At 42.5% G+C, this 19,837-nt stretch overlaps 2 protein-coding genes across 3 annotated transcripts; both read left to right on the top strand.

Moving 5' to 3' along the window:
• The first annotated feature begins 1,118 nt into the window (after positions 1–1,118).
• LOC310876486 (mitochondrial basic amino acids transporter-like) lies at positions 1,119–13,052 on the top strand. Of its 2 annotated transcripts, XM_083790030.1 has the most exons (5): positions 1,119–1,434; positions 5,785–5,828; positions 7,139–7,222; positions 8,548–8,761; positions 9,579–13,052. In XM_083790030.1, exons 1-5 carry the CDS (start codon positions 1,407–1,409, stop codon positions 10,148–10,150), a joined length of 942 nt encoding a protein of 313 aa, XP_083646156.1. In that variant the 5' UTR covers positions 1,119–1,406; the 3' UTR covers positions 10,151–13,052. The 2 variants fall into 2 exon arrangements, with proteins under 2 accessions (XP_083646156.1, XP_083646157.1); XM_083790031.1 differs by lacking the exons at positions 1,119–1,434; positions 5,785–5,828 and having other exon boundaries at positions 7,177–7,226.
• Positions 13,053–14,616: 1,564 nt separating this feature from the next.
• Positions 14,617–19,479, top strand: slc25a47a (solute carrier family 25 member 47a). The gene is made up of 6 exons (XM_083790032.1): positions 14,617–14,822; positions 15,608–15,651; positions 15,743–15,814; positions 16,497–16,676; positions 17,110–17,374; positions 18,077–19,479. Exons 1-6 carry the CDS (start codon positions 14,786–14,788, stop codon positions 18,388–18,390), a joined length of 912 nt encoding a protein of 303 aa, XP_083646158.1. The 5' UTR covers positions 14,617–14,785; the 3' UTR covers positions 18,391–19,479.
• Positions 19,480–19,837: the final 358 nt, after the last annotated feature.

Below are 19,837 nucleotides of genomic sequence, written 5' to 3'. Positions count from 1 at the left end.
GGCATTGGAGCAGAACATGATCACCAATTGCAAGATGTAAGTGGTCATGCAGGTCTCACACACATGCAAAGGTAGACTAGACTAAAATAAATACAACTTTGCATAAATCAATGCCATTATGTTTTGTTTTTATTATGGTAACACCAATGACTTTTGTGCTAATTGGGAGCTTTTTTTTTTAACCATATAGCCTACATTTCATGAACCTTTTTGTTAATACAATTTGCAAAATAAAATGGCCAGAGAGATGATTGATAACATTTTGACCTCAAAGATCAAGGTCACAATTCAAGGTCATGCGGATAAAATTGCTGGGCAAGTGGGCAACGGAAAGACTACCATCAGTTTTTTTTTAATCTATGGTGAATAATACGTATTCTCTTGTCTCCACTGAGTAGTCGTCTGATTTTAAAGAAAGTTATTACACTGACTTTAGGCCTATATCATGTCAAATCATCTACTCTGTTTATGGTGGTTGGTTGGTTTACGTTTGTATTTATACGTTTTGTTGTATTACTCCATGTAATGACCACATAAGTGGCATCACTCAGGGAGGCCAATCTCAGGGTGAAAGGGTTGGCTATATAGTAGTGTATATTTGTACGTCTCCAAATGTTATGATGAATTGAACATGGTGGACTCTATTGTAAACAAGTGTAATGCTTTATGGTGTCGCCCACAGTTAACAGTTTTGTATTGAGTTGTGCTTGAAATGTACTGAAATTCTCCAATCTAATACTTCAATTAATCAATCAAAAGTGCTGGTGCTTACCAAATAACCGCAAAAATGGTCACCGCTCTTCAAACAGAGGCAAGCAGAGCAGCTAATGAACTCAACTTGCACTTTATGAATGAAAGCAGTATTGTATTTGTATTGATACTTTTACTGAAGTAAGAAATGTGAGTGCTTTTTCCACCACTGTCTATCTGCAGCCAATGGACGAGGGCGAGTCCAACGAGCGGGGTGTCGGCGGGGGTTCCGTGATGTGATTGGACGCGAGGCCGGCATGGCCCGCCCTGGCGGAGACAGACAGACCAATAGAAGGCTCGGAGACAGACAACAACGGAGGTGTTTAGTTGCACGTTGACAGCAGTGTCATTATTACGGTTCATGGAGGTCGTGGAGGAGACGCTGTGCTGCAGCAGACAACACGCACCTACTCATAACTGAACACACGCCACCAGTTTGACGATACTTCGCGCCGGGTGTAGTACAATTAAAGCGGGCCCATCGGTAGACAAACGCACGTTGACGCGTATAACGGTGTCGTTCAGCTTGCTAGCAAGCTATTAGCTAATTGTAATAACGTTCCACCTGTGAAATACATACCATTCATTCATAAAGTGTAAGTTGAGTTCATAATAGCAGGCAGCTGCGCTTGCCTCAGTCTGTTTGAAGCTCCGTGATGGACTTCCTTGCTGGCTGCATTGGAGGTGAGTGACAGCTTGACTTGTGATTTGGCACTAATAAATAATAATGACATTAGGTTTATTCGTACCGATTATTCTATTGATTAGGCTAGATAGTTTGTATATTAATAATACAAAATATAATATAATGGACCACAAACCCAATAGTCTGATTACATGTTTTAATTGTTGGTATTTTGGTAAGGAACACTTAAATGACAAAGAGTTTAAAACACGGAGGATGTTGCAATTGTTTTGGTATATTGGTATCCCTACATTCAGGGCATTTACGCAATAAAATTCCAAATTTACTAGGCGTAAGGGATGGGTCCATTTGGTTCCATCCATGGATGAATTTCCTATGGATTTTAAGTTGAAATGTGGTTGCATATAGAGCTAGACAGCACCACACATGTGATGCAACTCCATTTCATGATTACAAGTGCATTTTCTAAATTCCACGCAGGACAGCACACTGAGCACATTACCTACATTCCATAATCGCCGTTTGTCTGTATTTGACTTGCAGGGGGGGGGGGGGGGGGTATGGACAGTAACAGAATCAAATAATCACAAGAACCTCAATAGTGCTATTGTGTGGTGTGGATGACAAATTGTTGCTTCCACGAAAATATTTCCATAATGAAATGAAACAGCAGCTAGAATCTAGAAGTTTAGGAAAGGATGTCACATTGTTTTTGTAGCCTACAGCCTTAAAAACCTGGAAAAGACAAAACTTTTTCCATATCACAATATTATATCCAAAATTCCTAGGCAATATCTAGTCTCATCTAAAAAGATATGTCTTGAAAAGACAAAAGAGTGGCCCCACACACTGAATATCTAGTCTCATACCACGTTATCCATATAATAATATGAATGTATTTCCCAGCCATGGCTTGCAGGCCATTTCATTTTGTAGCGAAGGTGAAAAGCTGTAAATAAGAGACATGTTCACACTAACAACATATGTTTTATAGTCCAAGTTTATTTCCTATTCCTGTTGCAGTGTTTGTGTCAGTAGCTAACAGGAAACAAAAGGATAAAACACAATAAAGCAGTTGTTTTCAACAGGTGGTCCGTGGACCACTGGTGGTCTGTGAAGCTATTGCATGTGGTCCCTGTTGCACTTAGTAATGTAGGACTTGTTTATTTATTATACACTAGTTGAGAAACCGTTAAGTGAATGACCTGGTGACCTATAATGACCGTCCATGTAGTCATTTACTGACAAGGTGTAGGTCAAGAACTCCGCACACTCGATTATGCTCCAAAAGTTTTAAAATGTTTTAGCTTCCACCATTGTACGTGACATATCAAGCCTAAGTTGTTGAGGAGGAGCCACTTACTGTAGGCACGATACGTCACGTAATAAGTCATTGTTTTGGACCTGACAGCGACGATATCTGGTTGTTATGATGGCCTCCTGCTTGCCCATATGTAGCTATACATAATATTGGGGCATGCACATACTATACATACTTTGCTTTCGCGGAAAAGATCAAAGTTCTATAGAGTACCCAGGGCCTTGACTAGCATGGGGCTGACTTATTCACAGCGTTATTATTTCCAGGTAGTCTTCTTTCTCCCGGACGCCCTCTAACGTCTTCAGAAGAATGTAAAGCATGTGTGGATGCCGTACGGTACACACTCTGCCCGGTAACATTAAATATTGCGGCATGCCAACCGAAGATAGACGAGGTGTTTATGCACACATGCCACAGGGATAGTAGACATGGGCCAGTTGGGCTTATCAAGATCACTGGCCCCACCATTGTAGCTACTGGCGCAGAAACATTCTTTTTGAATCAGTCAAGAATTGACCCTCAAAATGATGGGCTCACAAAACGCTGTTGCTATGTTGAAATTAACTAGACAATTTCACAAAATCATTACACAACACCAGTAGTACCACAGGAAAATAATGGTGTTGGTGTTAGGGCTTTTAAAAAACAAAATTATGGCATTGATTTTACTGGCCCAAGTGGGCAGGTGGAAGATGTGTTTTACTGGCCCTGAGGGTCTAGTACAGGGTTCCCCAATTAGCGGCCGCGGAGCGCCCCCTTGTGGCCTACGGAAGATTTCTTTTTTTTGGGGGGAGGTCCCAGATATAAATGGCATTAAATTGGGGTCAGTAGCCTCTGCATGTGAAACTGGGGGTCCTTTTCAAATGGGGTCTTGCCCTGAACATTCATTTCAGGGCAAGACCTCGACCTCGCACATGCCGACTCGGCCCCCAGCCTGGTACCGTAGTCAAAATATGGCCCTTGAGGAAAATTAATTGGGGAACCCTGGTCTAGTACTTCCAGGCCAGAAGGCCTGGAAGTACCTGATTGCCACACTAAACCCTGCCCACACACACATGCACTCTTGCACGCACAGAGTGCGCACACCCATTAACAGACCAATCAAACACTTTAAAGTCAATGACGCATAGCTGGCAAGTGTGCTAGTTCAGGCAGATACACTTTTACACGCACGCGTGTCACTTTGTGGGCGTACACTGTTACAGTATAATATACTGTAATATACTGTATAATATACTGCGTCATATATTATATGACGCGTCATACAACTGACGTGTTAAGCAGTCGACCAATCTGACGGGTCTGTTTAAGTTAACGTTATTCACAGTAGTTCCTTTCCTCCCGCTTGCTGTCAGTGGCACCAAGGTTTTGTGTTTGTGTGTGTGTGTGTACCAACATGGACTTCCGGATGGCGCAATATGTCACCACCACTCCAGCACCACCATTGTGATCTCCTTTCCGTATGGGGTCTTTTAACTAGGATTGTTATGTATATCATTTATCTGACCCCGTTCTTAAATGGTTCTCTTGTTAGGTGCTCGGAAGGGAGTTATCTGACTGAAATGGAAGTTATAGTCCCAGTCAATGGCAGGGATATAATTAACTACTTTCAAGCTGGCAACCCTATTTTGGCCATCTCATGATAAGTAAAAAAAAACCAAGAAAATAAATAAATAGCAAAAATGGCAGATCTAACAAGCATGTCATTAATGGCATCATGATGAAACAATGCTTTAGTTCAATCAGTTAGGCTTGGACCCTATAGCTACAGTGCAGTGTAAATGTCTCAGTGTAGCGTACAGCCTAGCCTCTCTACAACGTACAAAGACAAGAAGACATTTAAGACATGTGCGGCACGCAGCGTGACATTCAAGAAATTCAGGAAACCTCAATATACAGTATCATCAATGCTCCGTCTTGGCTTGCTGTGTTCAAGGTTGTAAATATAGTAGTACTTGAATGAGGTCAAGACACACCGCCTTCTCACTCACTGCCTGTCGTGCCTGACATGTCTGCAATGTGTTCCCTGTGCCAAGCTTACAGCCAGGACTGTGTCCTGACTCCTGATAGGCCCAGAGTCATATGACCAAGCAGGTGCTTAGATGGGATTAGCTGGCAAGCTATGGTTTACTAGTTACTACTAGAGTGATGTAATTGTGAACAGTGTCTTACCCCCAAATCAATAGGGGTGCAACAGCAATCAAACTGAACTGATCTGGGTAATAGACGGTTAGCGGAGCTCCAGCATGCTTGCCGAGTGAAGTTTTCATGAGGTTCTCAGCGAGGTCAGAGAGGCATGTCGTATTGAATTACAGCGAAGACACAAGCACAAAGAGTTCCAACCTGCCACCAGAACACGGGTATAATGGCATGTCATGAGTCTAGGAGGTTATGTAACGCTGAGGGTGGTACGGTTACTGGGCCTTTATGCCCAAAGAGCTGGACAGATGAGGCAGCGTATTCCCTGTGGCAACAACACATTTCTAATGCTGCATGATTACATACTGTACTGTACTTCCTGCTGGAAATTATTTAACCATATGAACCCCAGCGTCCATATTTGGGGTTAACATATCAAAGATTCTGCGGAAATAGCCAATCTAGCCAGCCTTTGTAGATCGGCTATTTTCGGCGGAAGAGATTTGGTGTCAATTAATGTATTGTATAGCGTAAGGTTAGGTTTTAAGTAGTTAAACAGATCTGATTTACATATTTCATTGTGCAACAAAGTAGGTTTAAGTGGTAAAGCAGTGTGACTGGCTTTATTAAACAGAATATATTTATAAGTAAGGTTTATAAGCGGCACTGTAACCTTTTTCATTAAAATAATTAAAGTAATTTAGTCAAATCTGTAAAGTATGTTAATACAAATTAGTCTCTCGTCTCTGGATCTGACGCGAATTTGGACACGATGGTCAAGATTCAATTAATCCCCAATTCCCTATTAGAGACCAGGTTCAAATCCGGCGTAGAAGAGGAAAGTTAAGTCATTTCAGTTGAGTTTTTGAGTTGTATTATGTCTTAATGACCTGTCATTCACAAACACATCTCTCTTCTCTGTGTCCAGGTGGCGCTGGAGTTTTAGTTGGTCACCCATTTGACACAGTGAAGGTAGGCAAAGTTGTCTTATTATTGTATTGCCCGCCCTAAATGATCTGTAGTAACAGTATTAGGGCCGGGGTGTTAACAGTTCACAAAATTAACAGTTCGGTAGATATTGCAGTTTTGGGTCATGGACAGTTCAGTTGTTGAACTGTATGTACGTGGCCTGATTTTCGGACACATGAAAATAAGAAAGTAGTCAGTAAACTCAGTATATGGATCCGTCCAGCGGGAACGTACCCTATTCTATGGTCAGTTAATGCTTCCAGAGATGTGTGTCGAACGACACATTGCAGCACATGTCTCATTCATCCCATTTTGAATTTAAAATTGGTCATGTGCGCGTGACTCATGCAGATCCGTTGAGTACATGTTCGGGGGAAAATGGGGAAGCGTGTTTGGAATGGATGCTCCGATTCATTACTTTTTTTTTTTCTTTTTTTAAGATATTTTTTTTGCGGCTTACGCCTTTTATTGATTTTTGAAGGGACAGACAGTAGGCTGACAGGAAACGGGAGAGAGATGGGGGGATGACATGCAGTAAAGGCCGTGTCGGGTCCGGGAGTCGAACCCGCGGCACACTGCAACTGGATTACCAGTCCGGTGCCCAGACCGTTACGCTACGGCCTGGGCCCGATTCATTACTTGACTGTCAACCAGAGAGCTGTCAACAAAGGCAGCACGCACCTGAAGAGATGGAACCAATCAATTAAGATCTTACGTGTACCTTTTTTGTTTGTTGAAAAATGCGATTGTTGAGACATGTTACTTCATGTTTATACTAGTACAGTCGACGTGTGTGTGTGTGTGTGTGTGTGTGTGTGCGTGTGTGTGCGTGTGTGCGCGTGTGTGCACGTGCATGTCGCGTGTGAGTGAGATCATCCTTGTGTCCATCCGTGGCATGAGACACATGCATCATGGAAACACTTCAATTTGGTAAATGTGTGGGGCACCGTCAGCATACATAATCGCGTGCAGGAAATAACTGAACAAATATTCACGTATCGCAACACAAGGTGTTTTGAGCTTGTCGATCAGTTTTTTACACAGGAAACTGTCGTACTATAGAGTATGCATTTGGCTGTAGCCTCGCAGACCAAATGTACAATGCCACAATGTATGTACATCATACAATATGGCCAGGTTGATCTTATGATTTTAATCATGTGGCTATGATTACTATGCTTAATACGGTATATGCAGAAGAAGTGCCCTTATCAGTATGTGATAACACAACATTGTAACATGACATCAGCTTATGTAAGTGTGTTCTCTGCGATCTCCCCAGACATTCCTGTGACCCTGTGTCTGTTTCCCAGGTGAGGCTGCAGGTCCAGAATGTAGACAAGCCTCTGTACCGTGGGACCTACCACTGTTTCCAGTCCATCGTACGGCAGGAGTCGGTATGTATGTATCTCACACGTGGATCTGAATGTGAAAATGCCACTACCTTCCCCTGAGTTTGAAGGTTCCAGGCGGAACCTCACGAGAAGCACTGCTGACCTGGGGTTGTGTCCCACAAGAACCTTCCCTATGCTGCATACTAGTGATACACAGGCCGACCCACAACCCACGGGTCGGGCGGCTTTGGAAAAGCTTCAGTTTAGATGCAATTGCTATGTTTTGGTGTGCAGCTCAACCCGAACACATTATTTTGGGTCGGGTACAGTAGGCCTCTCATAACGGGTCGGGTGGGTTGAGTTAAAAAAAGAAGACGAAAACAGACCTGTGCATTATTACTGCCTACATTTCTCATCTTCTAATATGTAGCACTGAAGTCCCTCAGACCCTTCTCCTAAATACGTAAATGTATGAAGTACAATTAGGACGTCTATTAATGCCTATAACTATAGCTGATGCACAGCATAACTCCTTTTCTTCTTGATACAATTACGTCGGGATGTGGGGAATGAAATATTAATATAGATAAGAAAGATATTGGTGTGCAGGGCATATATGACAAATAACTTTAATGTGCAAAGGCTGTTTGTGAAATACTTTAAGATTATGTAATATTTGAGGCAGGCCTACACCCTACATATAATATGTCATATGTTATGACATTGTCAGGGGCAGTATGTTTGCTCATAAACTATCTGAAGAAGTCTTGTAGCCACTACACTAATTTCTTGATGGTTCATATGAAACAAGAAATTATTTCTGTATACATTCTGGGAGAAGTTCCCTTTATTCATGAGCAATTAGCAAAGACAACATGCCATTGCAGTCAGTTGTTTACTTGCCAAGCTAGGCAAGTAGGGGTGCAACGGTTAGTCAAACTAAAATAAATAGCTTGCAGACTGCCTATTTTGTTGCCTGCCACAGTGCCACATGTTGCAACAAGTATGTCATAGGGTAAAGATGCTTCTCGATTACTGTATTAATCAAAAACGAAATCAATAGAATAATTGCTAAGAAGTTAATCGATAGTTGCAGCCACAGGCAACACCGTAGCTAGTTGTTTTGGTCTGTTTAAAGTGAATGAGGTCAGTGTGAACTGAAAGGTCACACACTGCCGGTCTTATGACTGAATGATGCTTTTGTTTTGGGGTTCAGTTGGAATGCAGCTCTACAGCAGCATCAGGGGTGACTGCAGTCGTCCTCTTGAATGGAGCATGACTTTGTTTGGATTGTTTACAATTACAAGCCAGGGCATTGAAGAGCTTGTTTTGTTTCCCTTCTTTTTAAATGATGTTACTAAGTGTGGTTGTTGCCGTTTTCCTTCCAGTTGTTCGGTTTGTACAAAGGCATCGGATCCCCCATGATGGGCCTGACCTTTATCAACGCCATCGTGTTCGGCGTGCAGGGCAACGCCATGCGCATGCTGAACCAGGACACGCCCTTCAACCAGTTTGCGGCTGGCGCCGCGGCGGGTGCCATCCAGTGCGTCATCTGCTGCCCCATGGAGCTGGCCAAGACCCGCATGCAGATGCAGGGAACCGGTGAGAGTAGGCATGGGACCATAATCCATTATTATGGGATGTAAACACAACCTAACAAGACTACAACTCAAAATGAATATGGAGACATCAGCTTTTTGTCCCGCTGCTTCGGGTTCATCGTTTCTACTTGAGAGACCAGATGCAGGTAGGAGGAGGGAACGTGTGAACTCAATACTGCCGCAATCTGGTGGAGTCAGGTTAGGGACCACCACCCTGACTTAGAATCAACCTGGAAACCACTGTTGTGTTGGGTGGGGAATATGAGCTATTTTTCTACACTGATTGTAATAGCATCGAGCACACAAACATGCAATATGTATTTCCTAATAATGATGACTGAACCAGGCTGGATACACTTCCCCTTCTTGAGATTCAAACTCCTTTTTCTTCACCTCCAACTTCCAAGTAAATTACAACATTGACGCCTCATCATAGGTCACCAGGTCATAGTGGGAAGAGTTCACTTTCCTATGTTTTTAGATGCATGATCAGGCACCACATGCAATTCCTTCATGGACCACCAGTTGAAAAACCCTGGTTTATCGCGGAAAAAAAACCCCACACAATAATCATATCGCTGGGATTTTAATTTATCGTGAAATCGTCTGGAAATCATCATACACTAGAATGAATTTGCTTTTGTTGAGCTGAAAATTCAGTACCACTTAAACAATCTATAAACAATCTAAAGTCGTTAAACAAAAGTGTCATTTTAAGTTCTAAGCATATTTAGAATATCGTGATAGTATCGTTTATCGCAATTATTTTTGCCACAATAATCGTGACATGTCATTTTCATATCGTCGCATGCCTATAGGTGAGAATAAGAAGTCGGCGAGGAAGCTGTACAAGAACTCCCTGGACTGTCTGGTGCGCATCTACAAGCGCGAGGGAGTCCGCGGGGTCAACCGTGGCATGGTGACCACGCTGATCCGCGAGACGCCAGGCTTCGGGGTGTACTTCCTGGCATACGACATGCTGACGCGCTACCTGGGCTGCGAGCCCAACGACCCCTACATGATCCCCAAGCTGCTGTTCGCCGGCGGGATGTCGGGCATCGCCTCGTGGCTCTCCACCTACCCCGTGGACGTGATCAAGTCCCGCCTGCAGGCGGACGGCGTGGGCGGGGTCTACCGCTACAGCAGCATCGCCGACTGCGTGCGCCAGAGCGTGAAGAAGGAGGGCTACATGGTGTTCACGCGAGGCCTCACCTCCACGCTCCTCCGGGCGTTCCCCGTCAACGCGGCCACCTTCGCCACGGTCACGCTGGTCCTGATGTACGCCCGGGGCGAGGAGCTGGGGCCTAAAGACTGCGAGCCGGCTCCTCCTCCCAGCAGCCACCAGGCGCAGCTACAGCAGCAGGTGCAGCCCTCCAGCCTCCAAGTATAAATCGGCCGATTTATGTTTAGTAGCGCGTCGGTGTCGCGCACCGCAACTGGAAGATCTGCAAAGCATGCGAGCAGCGAGCTTGTAGATCAGCTATTTCTGGTGAGCGACACATCGTGCAACCAAGTACAAATCGGGCATATTGGAGGTTATGGCGTTTGTCTATTTCAACTGAGGCACTTTAACACAGAACAGAAAGACAGGGACACACGAGCCTGTTAACCACTTTCAACCTGGCGTCCCTGTGTCATTACTGTATAGGCGAATATTTCTAAATTATGAATTTTCTAAAATAAGAAAAATAGCACGTCTACCATCGCACAACGCCAGCCTGCGATGCACTGTGAGCTTGTAGATCGGCTATCATAGTAGGGCTGGGCGATATGGACAAACTCTAATATCACTATTTTTGACCAAATACTGTAACCTTGATATCAATATTGTGACAATAATATATTGTGATATCACTTTTCTTTTAAATTTGTGATTAAGGGATTAACTGCTAATACAGTATATGATATCTAAAATCCTAGACCTGATTTGTTGTACGATAGAAGTACAGAGCTTAAGTGGTTAATACAATCTGGCTCAGTTTACATACAAGACCAGTCGTTCCCAATTATAAAATCAAGCAGCCAGATGTTTCAGACCTCCATGATAATTGTGAATGGTTCCTTTGAACTGTAAAGGCAGTTCTGCAGTTATAAAAGTTACTGTTACTGTTATGGTGATTCAAAGAAGAGAAACCGTAGAAGCACCATACCGAATCATGTATCTTGCCTGTAATGTATTTGGGAGCCATTGCTCAAGATTTGTTACTGAGACAATGTTGAAATTGAAAGTTAATCTGTCTCTTTCATGTGTATCTTTAACTTTGCAGAGTTATACTGCAAATATCTGTGTATATACACATATATATATATTGTTTTATTTTATATATTGAAAGAACCGTTTCATCCCTGCCTTATATATATTGTGTTCTATACAAGATGTTGAAGCATCAACACGTTACTGTATTTTCTGAAAAGCAAAGCCAGAGGGAAAAGTTGGATGTAGCAAGTGACGAGGAATACTATGAGAAGGGGCCAAGTACAGACCCCTGGTTTAATACCTAGTCCAGAATTATGTTACATTCATTGGAATGGAACATATCTGTAGTGTCTTGATTGGACTGAATTCATATGAGATATATTATTTGCTATTGCTTATGACTTATGAACAAAAATTACTTAACCGTATGTTTTGACTTATTGTGATAGGACTTTTCTGCCAGTGTGTTCTAATGTGTGTTTAATCTGAGATTTATTTATTATTTTTTGTTTTGTTCATCATCATCTAAAAGTATTTAAATGTCCCTATTTGCTAGAGTGTGGGGGTTGTGTGCTCTGTGCATGTGTGTGAATGTGAAGTCAGTATCAGATATGTATGTATGTTTTCTGTCTTCTTTTTTTGCCTGAATGTTGAAATTATTCCTGCAAATCAATCTAGTCTCATCTAAAACAAAATCAACCTTCGTAATTCAATCCCGTCGGTATGTATAGGCGAAAGCAGAGAAATCATTTGAACTGATTCGCAAGCAGCTGTATGTGGCAACTGTTTTGCACAATGACATACAGTATGTATGTCTCAAAGATTGTGAATGAGATGATGTACAATCTGCCTAAATAGTAAGATGTGAATGGTTTATAAATAAGACTACAAAGTGGTAAAACGGCTAGTTTGTGGACATATTTCGCATGTCCCACTGGATACTTTGGACACTCATTTGTGTGCAAAGATATTCACAGAGATGCACTAATACTGCAGCATGTTGAATGTAACGCTCTGTAGCTCTGAGAACCACAAGCACTTCGATGCACTCAATCAACAAATGTTTTCTCTAAGTGCTTGTATTGCAGCCTCTTGTTTGGAAAAGTCATTGATGCTTCACCATTTGAACCCTAGTGTCCCTATTGTGGGCATACGTTTAACCTGTACCAGTAAAATCACATTGAGACAAAGGTCTCTTTTACAAATGCGAACTGAACAAGAGGCAGAGACAATTACACAACAGTAGAATACAAATAACGGCTATAAAACATCCGCAATGTCCTAATATACCTACATTTGGCAGAAAATAGCATATCTATACACTCAGGCTCACAACACGTCCCGTTGCGGTGCATTGTTAGCTTGTAGATCTGCTATGTGACGTAATGATATAGGGTGGTTAAGTGGTTAAAATACCCCGATCCCACACTCCTAGTCCTCGTAGCTTGTTAAATTGTACTAGAAATTGAATGACATTCACCTGGTGTCCTTGTCTAGTTGTCTAATCAGTGACTAGCACGGCCTGGGACAACAGGTAAATGCAGTTATGTTGTTATAACAGCAAGACGGTAGCGGTGCTGCTAACAAAATTAAAGTATTAACCACTGTAGATGGATCTTGTGATATATCTGTTACCTTAACCCGGCATTCCACCTCTTTAACAGGGACTGTTCTCTATGTAAGGTCATTGTTACACTGGATTTGACCTGTGACTGTTGGATCCAAGTGTATATCTCACAGAAGTAATAGTTGATTGGTATTTTGCAATTATACAGCTAACAGGAAAGATGCAATATGTACAGAATTGTAATTATCAAGATGTGTGCTAGATTGTTTTAAAGTGTTGGGAAATGTACATATATTTATAATATAAAATATTTTTCGGTCTACATTAGCAATGTGGTCACTGGTCACCTGAATGTCTATACGTTTAAGCAGTTTTAAAAGTCTCTGATTGCAGTTAGCGGGTTATACAACTGAGATTAGAATGCAAAAACTGAGACAAACAGATATTTTTGTAACATACCTGAAAAAAGCTGAAACAGTTAACCCGTTTGTCTGGCTGGATTGATTCATCATAATCTGTACAAATGGAAAATAAAACATGACTGACTTTAGATTATAGTGGTTGGTTGTCCTTTTCTATATTTTTAGCACCAGTAGGCTATAGTATTGTATCACTACATCTGTAAAAGTAAACAATGAAAACATAACGCTATGAGAAACAGTTAAAACAAGAACAAGTAACAGTCAAAAACAAGGATAACGATTAAGAAGTGATGTGCTGCAAGATTTAGACGCAACAAGGGAGGGAGCCACATGGGGGAGCTGTAGATCAATATAGAAAATACTTTGTTTAGACCTCTGTAAGAACTTGAATGTACAGCGTGTGTGTACATTTAGAGCTTAAATATTATTTTTATTTTAAAAGTCCCATAAATTGTTTATTATTGTTTGCACAACTTCGAAGTCACCCCCCACCCCCTAATTAAAACTACTCGCTTATTCTGTAGGCTACGTTTATATAATTGACTTATTTTAGAATACCGGTTAGCCCCTCTCGGAACCCTCCATAAAGCTTTTCTGAAATTTGGATGTCGCTTTGTGTAGGGTCCCTGTCCATATTTATATTTTCGTAGGCTATGGGAATTTTGGAACGCGGACATAAATATGCATTGCTCGCTAACATCGTATCTGCGGCGTTTGACGGCCTTTTTTTGTTTGAGTTATTCTGAATTCGTGAACTATAAGTACCTATACATACCGCTGCGAATATCTCCTGTGGCGCGGAAGCCGTTAAGTATTTCTTTCTTTGTTTGACCGATTTGGTCGCTTTGATTCTTCTTGTTTATTTACCGTTTATTGTACCGCCTACCGATGTGCGGTTGGCTTGTGCCGGCTACGTCCCTGCCTCTGATCTGCTGTCATAGCTATAGCGCCACTAGCTAGCCAGATAGGCGGTACAATGAGGTGTCAATAAACAAGGAAGGAAGAGAAGAATCAAAGCGACCAAATCGGTCAAACAAAATTAAAAATACTTAACGGCTTCCGCGCCACAGGAGATATTCGCAGCGGTAGGCCTATGTATGGGTACTTATACTTCACAGATTCAGAAGCCCTCACACGAAAAAAAAGTCGTCAAAGAGCACAGACAGGCCGTAAACACGGTGTTTGTTTTATTTATGTCCGCGTACCAGGTGGCAGGGTACTGCTGGAACAGGACCCCATGGTCTGGGTCGTCAAAAATGTCAGAAACTTCAGTACCATTGGGTTCTGCTTGGAGGGTTAGTATACCCGTATGCCTATAGTATCCCGACAGCAGTCCAAAAGAAAAGAAGAAAAAAGGGAAATTGCAGTTTAATTATGTTATCTTACTGTATAAAATGATATAATATCCCTTATTCCCCGATTATATGAATGAACTGTGTGTGTGTGTGTGTGTGTGTGTGTGTGTGTGTGTGTGTGTGTGTGTGTGTGTGTGTGTGTGTGTGTGTGTGTGTGTGTGTGTGTGTGTGTGTGTGTGTGTGTGCGCGCGCGCGCGCGCGCGAGAGAGAGAGAGAGAGACTGCGACTTTAGCCGATAGCCCCATGATCGGCTATCTTCGGCTAAAGTCGGAGTGAGTCGCGCGTTTCGTAACAACACAAGGTCTGTGGCACGCGTCTTCAGTTTACCAATGAAAACAACAAGCTGCGCAGCACACAGGCTAGTCACACACAGACCTAGCAGCTCAATTCAATGGCAATACCGGTAGTTACTTTCAAGGTTATGACGGGATAGAATGGACTGTCCGAGTATCCGAATCGAGCCACAGAACTGTAACCGGACAGAATGCATATCGCTGACTTTGTGGCTGGGTCCATTGGAGGTAACTTGGCAGTTAGCATAATATGTACAGTATGCGCGTGTTTACAATAAGCCGGCAATGTGCAGAGTATATTCCTTATGCTTGAAAGAACATGCATTGCATTCAGACATACTGATTATCATATAGTATCTGTATCTCTGCATTATCAACATATCATGATCTGCCGACACCGACGGCATAATAACCATTAGACGTATTTCGTACTGTAGCCTGCCCTACGTCATCATCTGGCATAATGTGCCAAACAAATCTAAAGATAGAAACGTTTCCTGACCTCGATGGACCAGACGTCCATACGTCTGGCGAAGGTCTCAGAAACTTTACAGTTGCACTCAAGCCCTTTACTAAATGCATTGCCCACGCCCTGACCCTGCTAGTTATTATCATAAGCATGATTGATAGCCTGATCGTTTTATAAATTAAGCATGATGAGCAGAATTAATCTCTCGCACCACTTGCATGTATGCAAGTCAAGTTTACAGTCTTGTTGTCAAGCTGTTATAAATAATGTTTTGTTAATAATGGCACATGCTTATTGTTGGCCACTTCTGCCACCATGTGGTTGCAAATTGCAATATTGTCTTTATGTGTATGCTTGTCTATACTGTCACAGTATAGACACAGTAATACACATTATTACGGTGTATACAGTGTGTGTATGTGTGTGTGGCGCTGTGTGGCTGTGGTGCATGCGTGCGCGTGCATGCTCACTTTGCCATTATTATAGTATGAGTGATATACCGTATGTAAGCTTCAAAGATGTTAGTGTGTTTTTTGTCATTTAGGTGCTTGTGGAGTTGCAGTAGGCTACCCTCTGGACACTGTAAAGGTCAGTACAATGAATGCAGCCTAAATTTAATCTGATTTCATAAGGTCTGGTGCTCATATAGATTTTATCTGCTGAATTCCTCCCTACTCAGGTCAGAATACAAACACAGAAGCAGTTCACTGGAATATGGCAGTGTACAGCAGCGACATTTGCTAAAGAAGGGGTGAGTGTGATACACAACAATGTCTTTCACACAAATTGCTTTTGACAATGTAGAGCACCGGTTCTCATCGTGGGGCCCGGGGGACACATAGGGGTCCTTGAGCAGGTTCCAAGGCGTCCCCTGCAGCTAAATGAGTTAATATAACCTCAAAATCAGTTCAACTTCTTTAGATGAGCAAGACACTTAACAAAAAAAGGTCAAAAAGAAAAAAGTTAATTACTAAAGGCGACAGTCGATGGGCGCTGATGGAGCGCTTGTTTTACAGCGCTCCTACTACTAGTAGGGTGGGGCACGTTGTATACTTCCAAAGATTCGCCTTTTGCGGGGGGATTTGGTTAGAATATGTGCAAGATAGTTTAAATTAACCCCATGGGACAAAATAAAAAATCCATGTGGACCCCTCTTTCGATCTAGACTACAGGACCCCCCAGCTAAACGATTGAGGAATCGAATGGACCATTGCAGATTCATAACTAAAAGAGTGTACACATTTGTACACGCAGAGTTAAATTAAAACTGAGGATTGTAGGGTCTTTTATACAACAGACATTGTATCAGATGGGGGGTCCATGGGCTAATGCATATCAAACTCTCTGGGTTCATGAAATTAAAAAGCTGGAGAATCCAAGATATATAGATTTCACTGTGTGCCTCTGAATGCCTTGCTCTGTGCCTTCAACAGGTTCCTGGTTTCTACAAAGGCATGTCCTTGCCCGTCACCACGATCTCCATGACGTCTTCCGTGGTGTTCGGCACGTACAGGAACTGCCTGCAGTGTCTCCGCCAGTTCAGAGGAGCTTCAGGAGACTCCAATACCAGACTGGAGGTTTTCCTCTCCGGTTTGGCAGGAGGCGTGGCTCAGGTAATCAACCATGGAGCCTGCATTATACAATTATCAATACAATTTAGGCATTTAGCAGACATGCTTAATCCAGAGGGATTTACAGTAAGCAAGAACACCACATGGTAATATCAAATACATAGAGATAGTTATCAAGGATCATAAGCAAGCTAAGAACCTAACATCCATGTAACAGTAGAATATCTGTACAATGAGTACACACTATAGACTAGAGTGCTAGGTCTACATAAAATGCAGTGTATTAAAAATAATACACTGTTGCCCCTTTTACACCGGGGGTTGAACCAGTTCCGTTCCTTTTTTCCCGGCCTAATTTTGTGTTTCCAGTTTCCACTGAAAATTAATCTACCAACGTTGCTCATAGGAAGAGTGAACTGATTGTTATGTTCTAATCACCATGTTTAACTTAGTCCCTGCAATTTCCTTGTGACAGGTATCGGTGATGTCACCAGGTGACATGGTTAAAGTGCGCCTGCAGTGTCAGACGGAGTCCTTGAAGGGAGGCGTCAACTTGCCCAAACCCAAATACCACGGGCCGGTCCACTGCCTCCTTAGTATCATCAGAGAGGAAGGGGTCCTGGGACTGTACAGAGGGGCACTCCCCCTCATGCTGAGAGATGGGCCATCCTTTGCCACATACTTTTTAACGTACAGCATCATTTCTGATTGGCTGAGGCACTCTGGCAAGAATGGACCAGGTGAGCCAGACTCTGCCTTTTGTCTCATTCAAGAATATGCGTAATCACTTGAACCCTAGTGCTAGAAAATATTCCTGTAGTGAAATTGTCTTTAAAATGTTATTTTAAGCTATTAAGACCCGAGGTTGATTCTACTTATGTCTTCTAAATCTTCTAAAACATCAACTATACAGTTCAAGGACCCCCAAAATTAAAAATGTATACGGCCGCCGACCCCTATCTCAAAATATATTGTTCCAGGGCCCCTAGAAGCAAATATTTGAGTTAAGAAGTGTTTGCTTCAAAAATACATACACAGATTTGTGTATGGTGTATGGTTTTCATGTTGCCATCTTTAGTAAACGATTTATAAAAGCAATAAGCTACGCAAGGCTGTAATTTACCGTGATTTCAGAACAGCTAGGAGGTTGTGGCACTCCACTTTGCTAACCACGGCCTCTTGTACCTCACTGCTTTATTAAACAATAATGTCTTGTGGGCCCAGGCCGTAGCGTAACGGTCTGGGCACCGGACTGGTAATCCAGTCGCAGTGTGCCGCGGGTTCGACTCCCGGACCCGACACGGCCTTTACTGCATGTCATCCCCCCATCTCTCTCCCGTTTCCTGTCAGCCTACTGTCTGTCCCTTCAAAAATCAATAAAAGGCGTAAGCCGCAAAAAAATATCTTAAAAAAAAAAAAAAAAATGTCTTGTGGATTTCCAGAGTGGAGTGTTGTGATGTTGGCCGGCGGGCTGGCAGGAATGGCGGGTTGGACCGTGGGAACGCCTATGGACGTGATCAAGGCCCGTCTGCAAATGGACGGAGCGAGGGAGATCAAACGATACAAGGGCTTCTTCCACTGCATCGCTGAGACGGCGAGGACGGAGGGAGCGGCCGTGTTCTTCAGGAGCCTGGGCATAAACTTGCTCCGTGCGTTCCCCGTGAACATGGTAGTATTTGTTACATACGAGGTTCTCCTAGACGTCCTCCGAGCCAAACCTGAGGATGGTATCCCACCCAGACTTGGGTTAGAGTAGTGGCCACTGGCTATGTTTTTCTTTTCTGTTACATGCATGTGTAATACAGTACATGCAAACATTATGAGAAGTGCAACCACACGCATTGCAGGAACCTGTCTGTTACAGTGTTTCTTAGGGATGCACCGATATGGAAATTCTTGGCCGATTGTGATACCGATGTTTAAAATAACAATTTAGCTGATCGCCGATACTGATATTAATGGCAGATTTATCAATATCGACATATGTGACCAATACATTGGTGCATCCCTAGTGTTTCTTGCTAGTTAGTTATTTTCCACTGGATTCCATGCATTACTCTGATATATGGTATAATATTTATTGGGGATCAGTTTCCCATGCTCAGGGCCTCGGTATACTTAAAACGGAAAGAAATATTGGCGTGTTGGCACATTTGCGGCTGTAACAACATTAGGGTCCTCGTATTGTGCACAAGCTAGCCAGATGAACTACAGTCAGAACTTTTCTCACGGTCTCGTTCAGGGCTACCCAGTACATGGTAACCTTTTTCATGGCAGCCATAATTTTACATAAATAGCTGTGTAATGTTAAATCTTGTACAAGTGTCACCAACGACACTAACATGATCTTGCATTGCCGCATTTCACAGCATGCAGCAAGAAGTATTAGTGCCTGCTTAAAGACACTGTGACCACAAAGTAAAACGTATTCTGTTTATTTATATATACAATTATGTTGTCTTGAACATATTGCTTTATATTTTGATGCCAGAACTGTTGGCAGAAGTTGTTTTGATGGATGTGTTCCTCATCAGGTTGTTATTCTCATACTTAGATCAGTGGTTCCCAAACGGTGTGCCGAGGAACACTGGTGTGCCGTCAGACAGGTCCAGGTGTGCCTCTGCCATTTTTGGGCAAAGCGATTTGATGTAGACTAGAGGGAATAAAGGAGGGGGCGTAGTATATTAGATTAGCCTACGACCCAATGTGATTGGCCACTAGTGGCTGTGATTGCCATCACATCGTGAATGAACTGTAGTAGGGTTTAAGCGGTTAAACGTACTATACTGTATCAGGAAATTAAGTACTGTTTTTGCACTCATCATTCCCCAGTACAGACTACAAAGGCAAATTCTATACCCTAAAACAAAGATGTTAACCAATTTCAACCCAATCTGGGAGCCCATCTGCAAAAACAAAAAGTAAAGAACAGCGCCCTCTGCTGTTTGTTTACTTTCAACCTGACATACAAAGGTTTCACATTTAAATGATTAATTTGTCATTTCCTTCCTCACACATTTTCCAAAATCGACAATATCTACAAGCTGTGAGCTTGGAGATATGCTGTTTTGAAGCGTTTGAAAACCACTGCCTTAGATTATAGACTTGGTTGCATACAGAGAAACTAAGGGCATTGCTGCAATCTGAAAAATACTAGTGTATTTGCTTTTAGGACAGGAGGAGATGTATATGTTCTGATCATT

This window comes from Protomyctophum parallelum, assembly GCF_964188405.1.
Source record: "Protomyctophum parallelum genome assembly, chromosome: 19".
Taxonomy (NCBI): domain Eukaryota; kingdom Metazoa; phylum Chordata; class Actinopteri; order Myctophiformes; family Myctophidae; genus Protomyctophum; species Protomyctophum parallelum.
The sequence above is the reverse complement of the archived record's forward strand: the minus strand, read 5'-3'. Positions and strand labels throughout refer to the sequence as shown.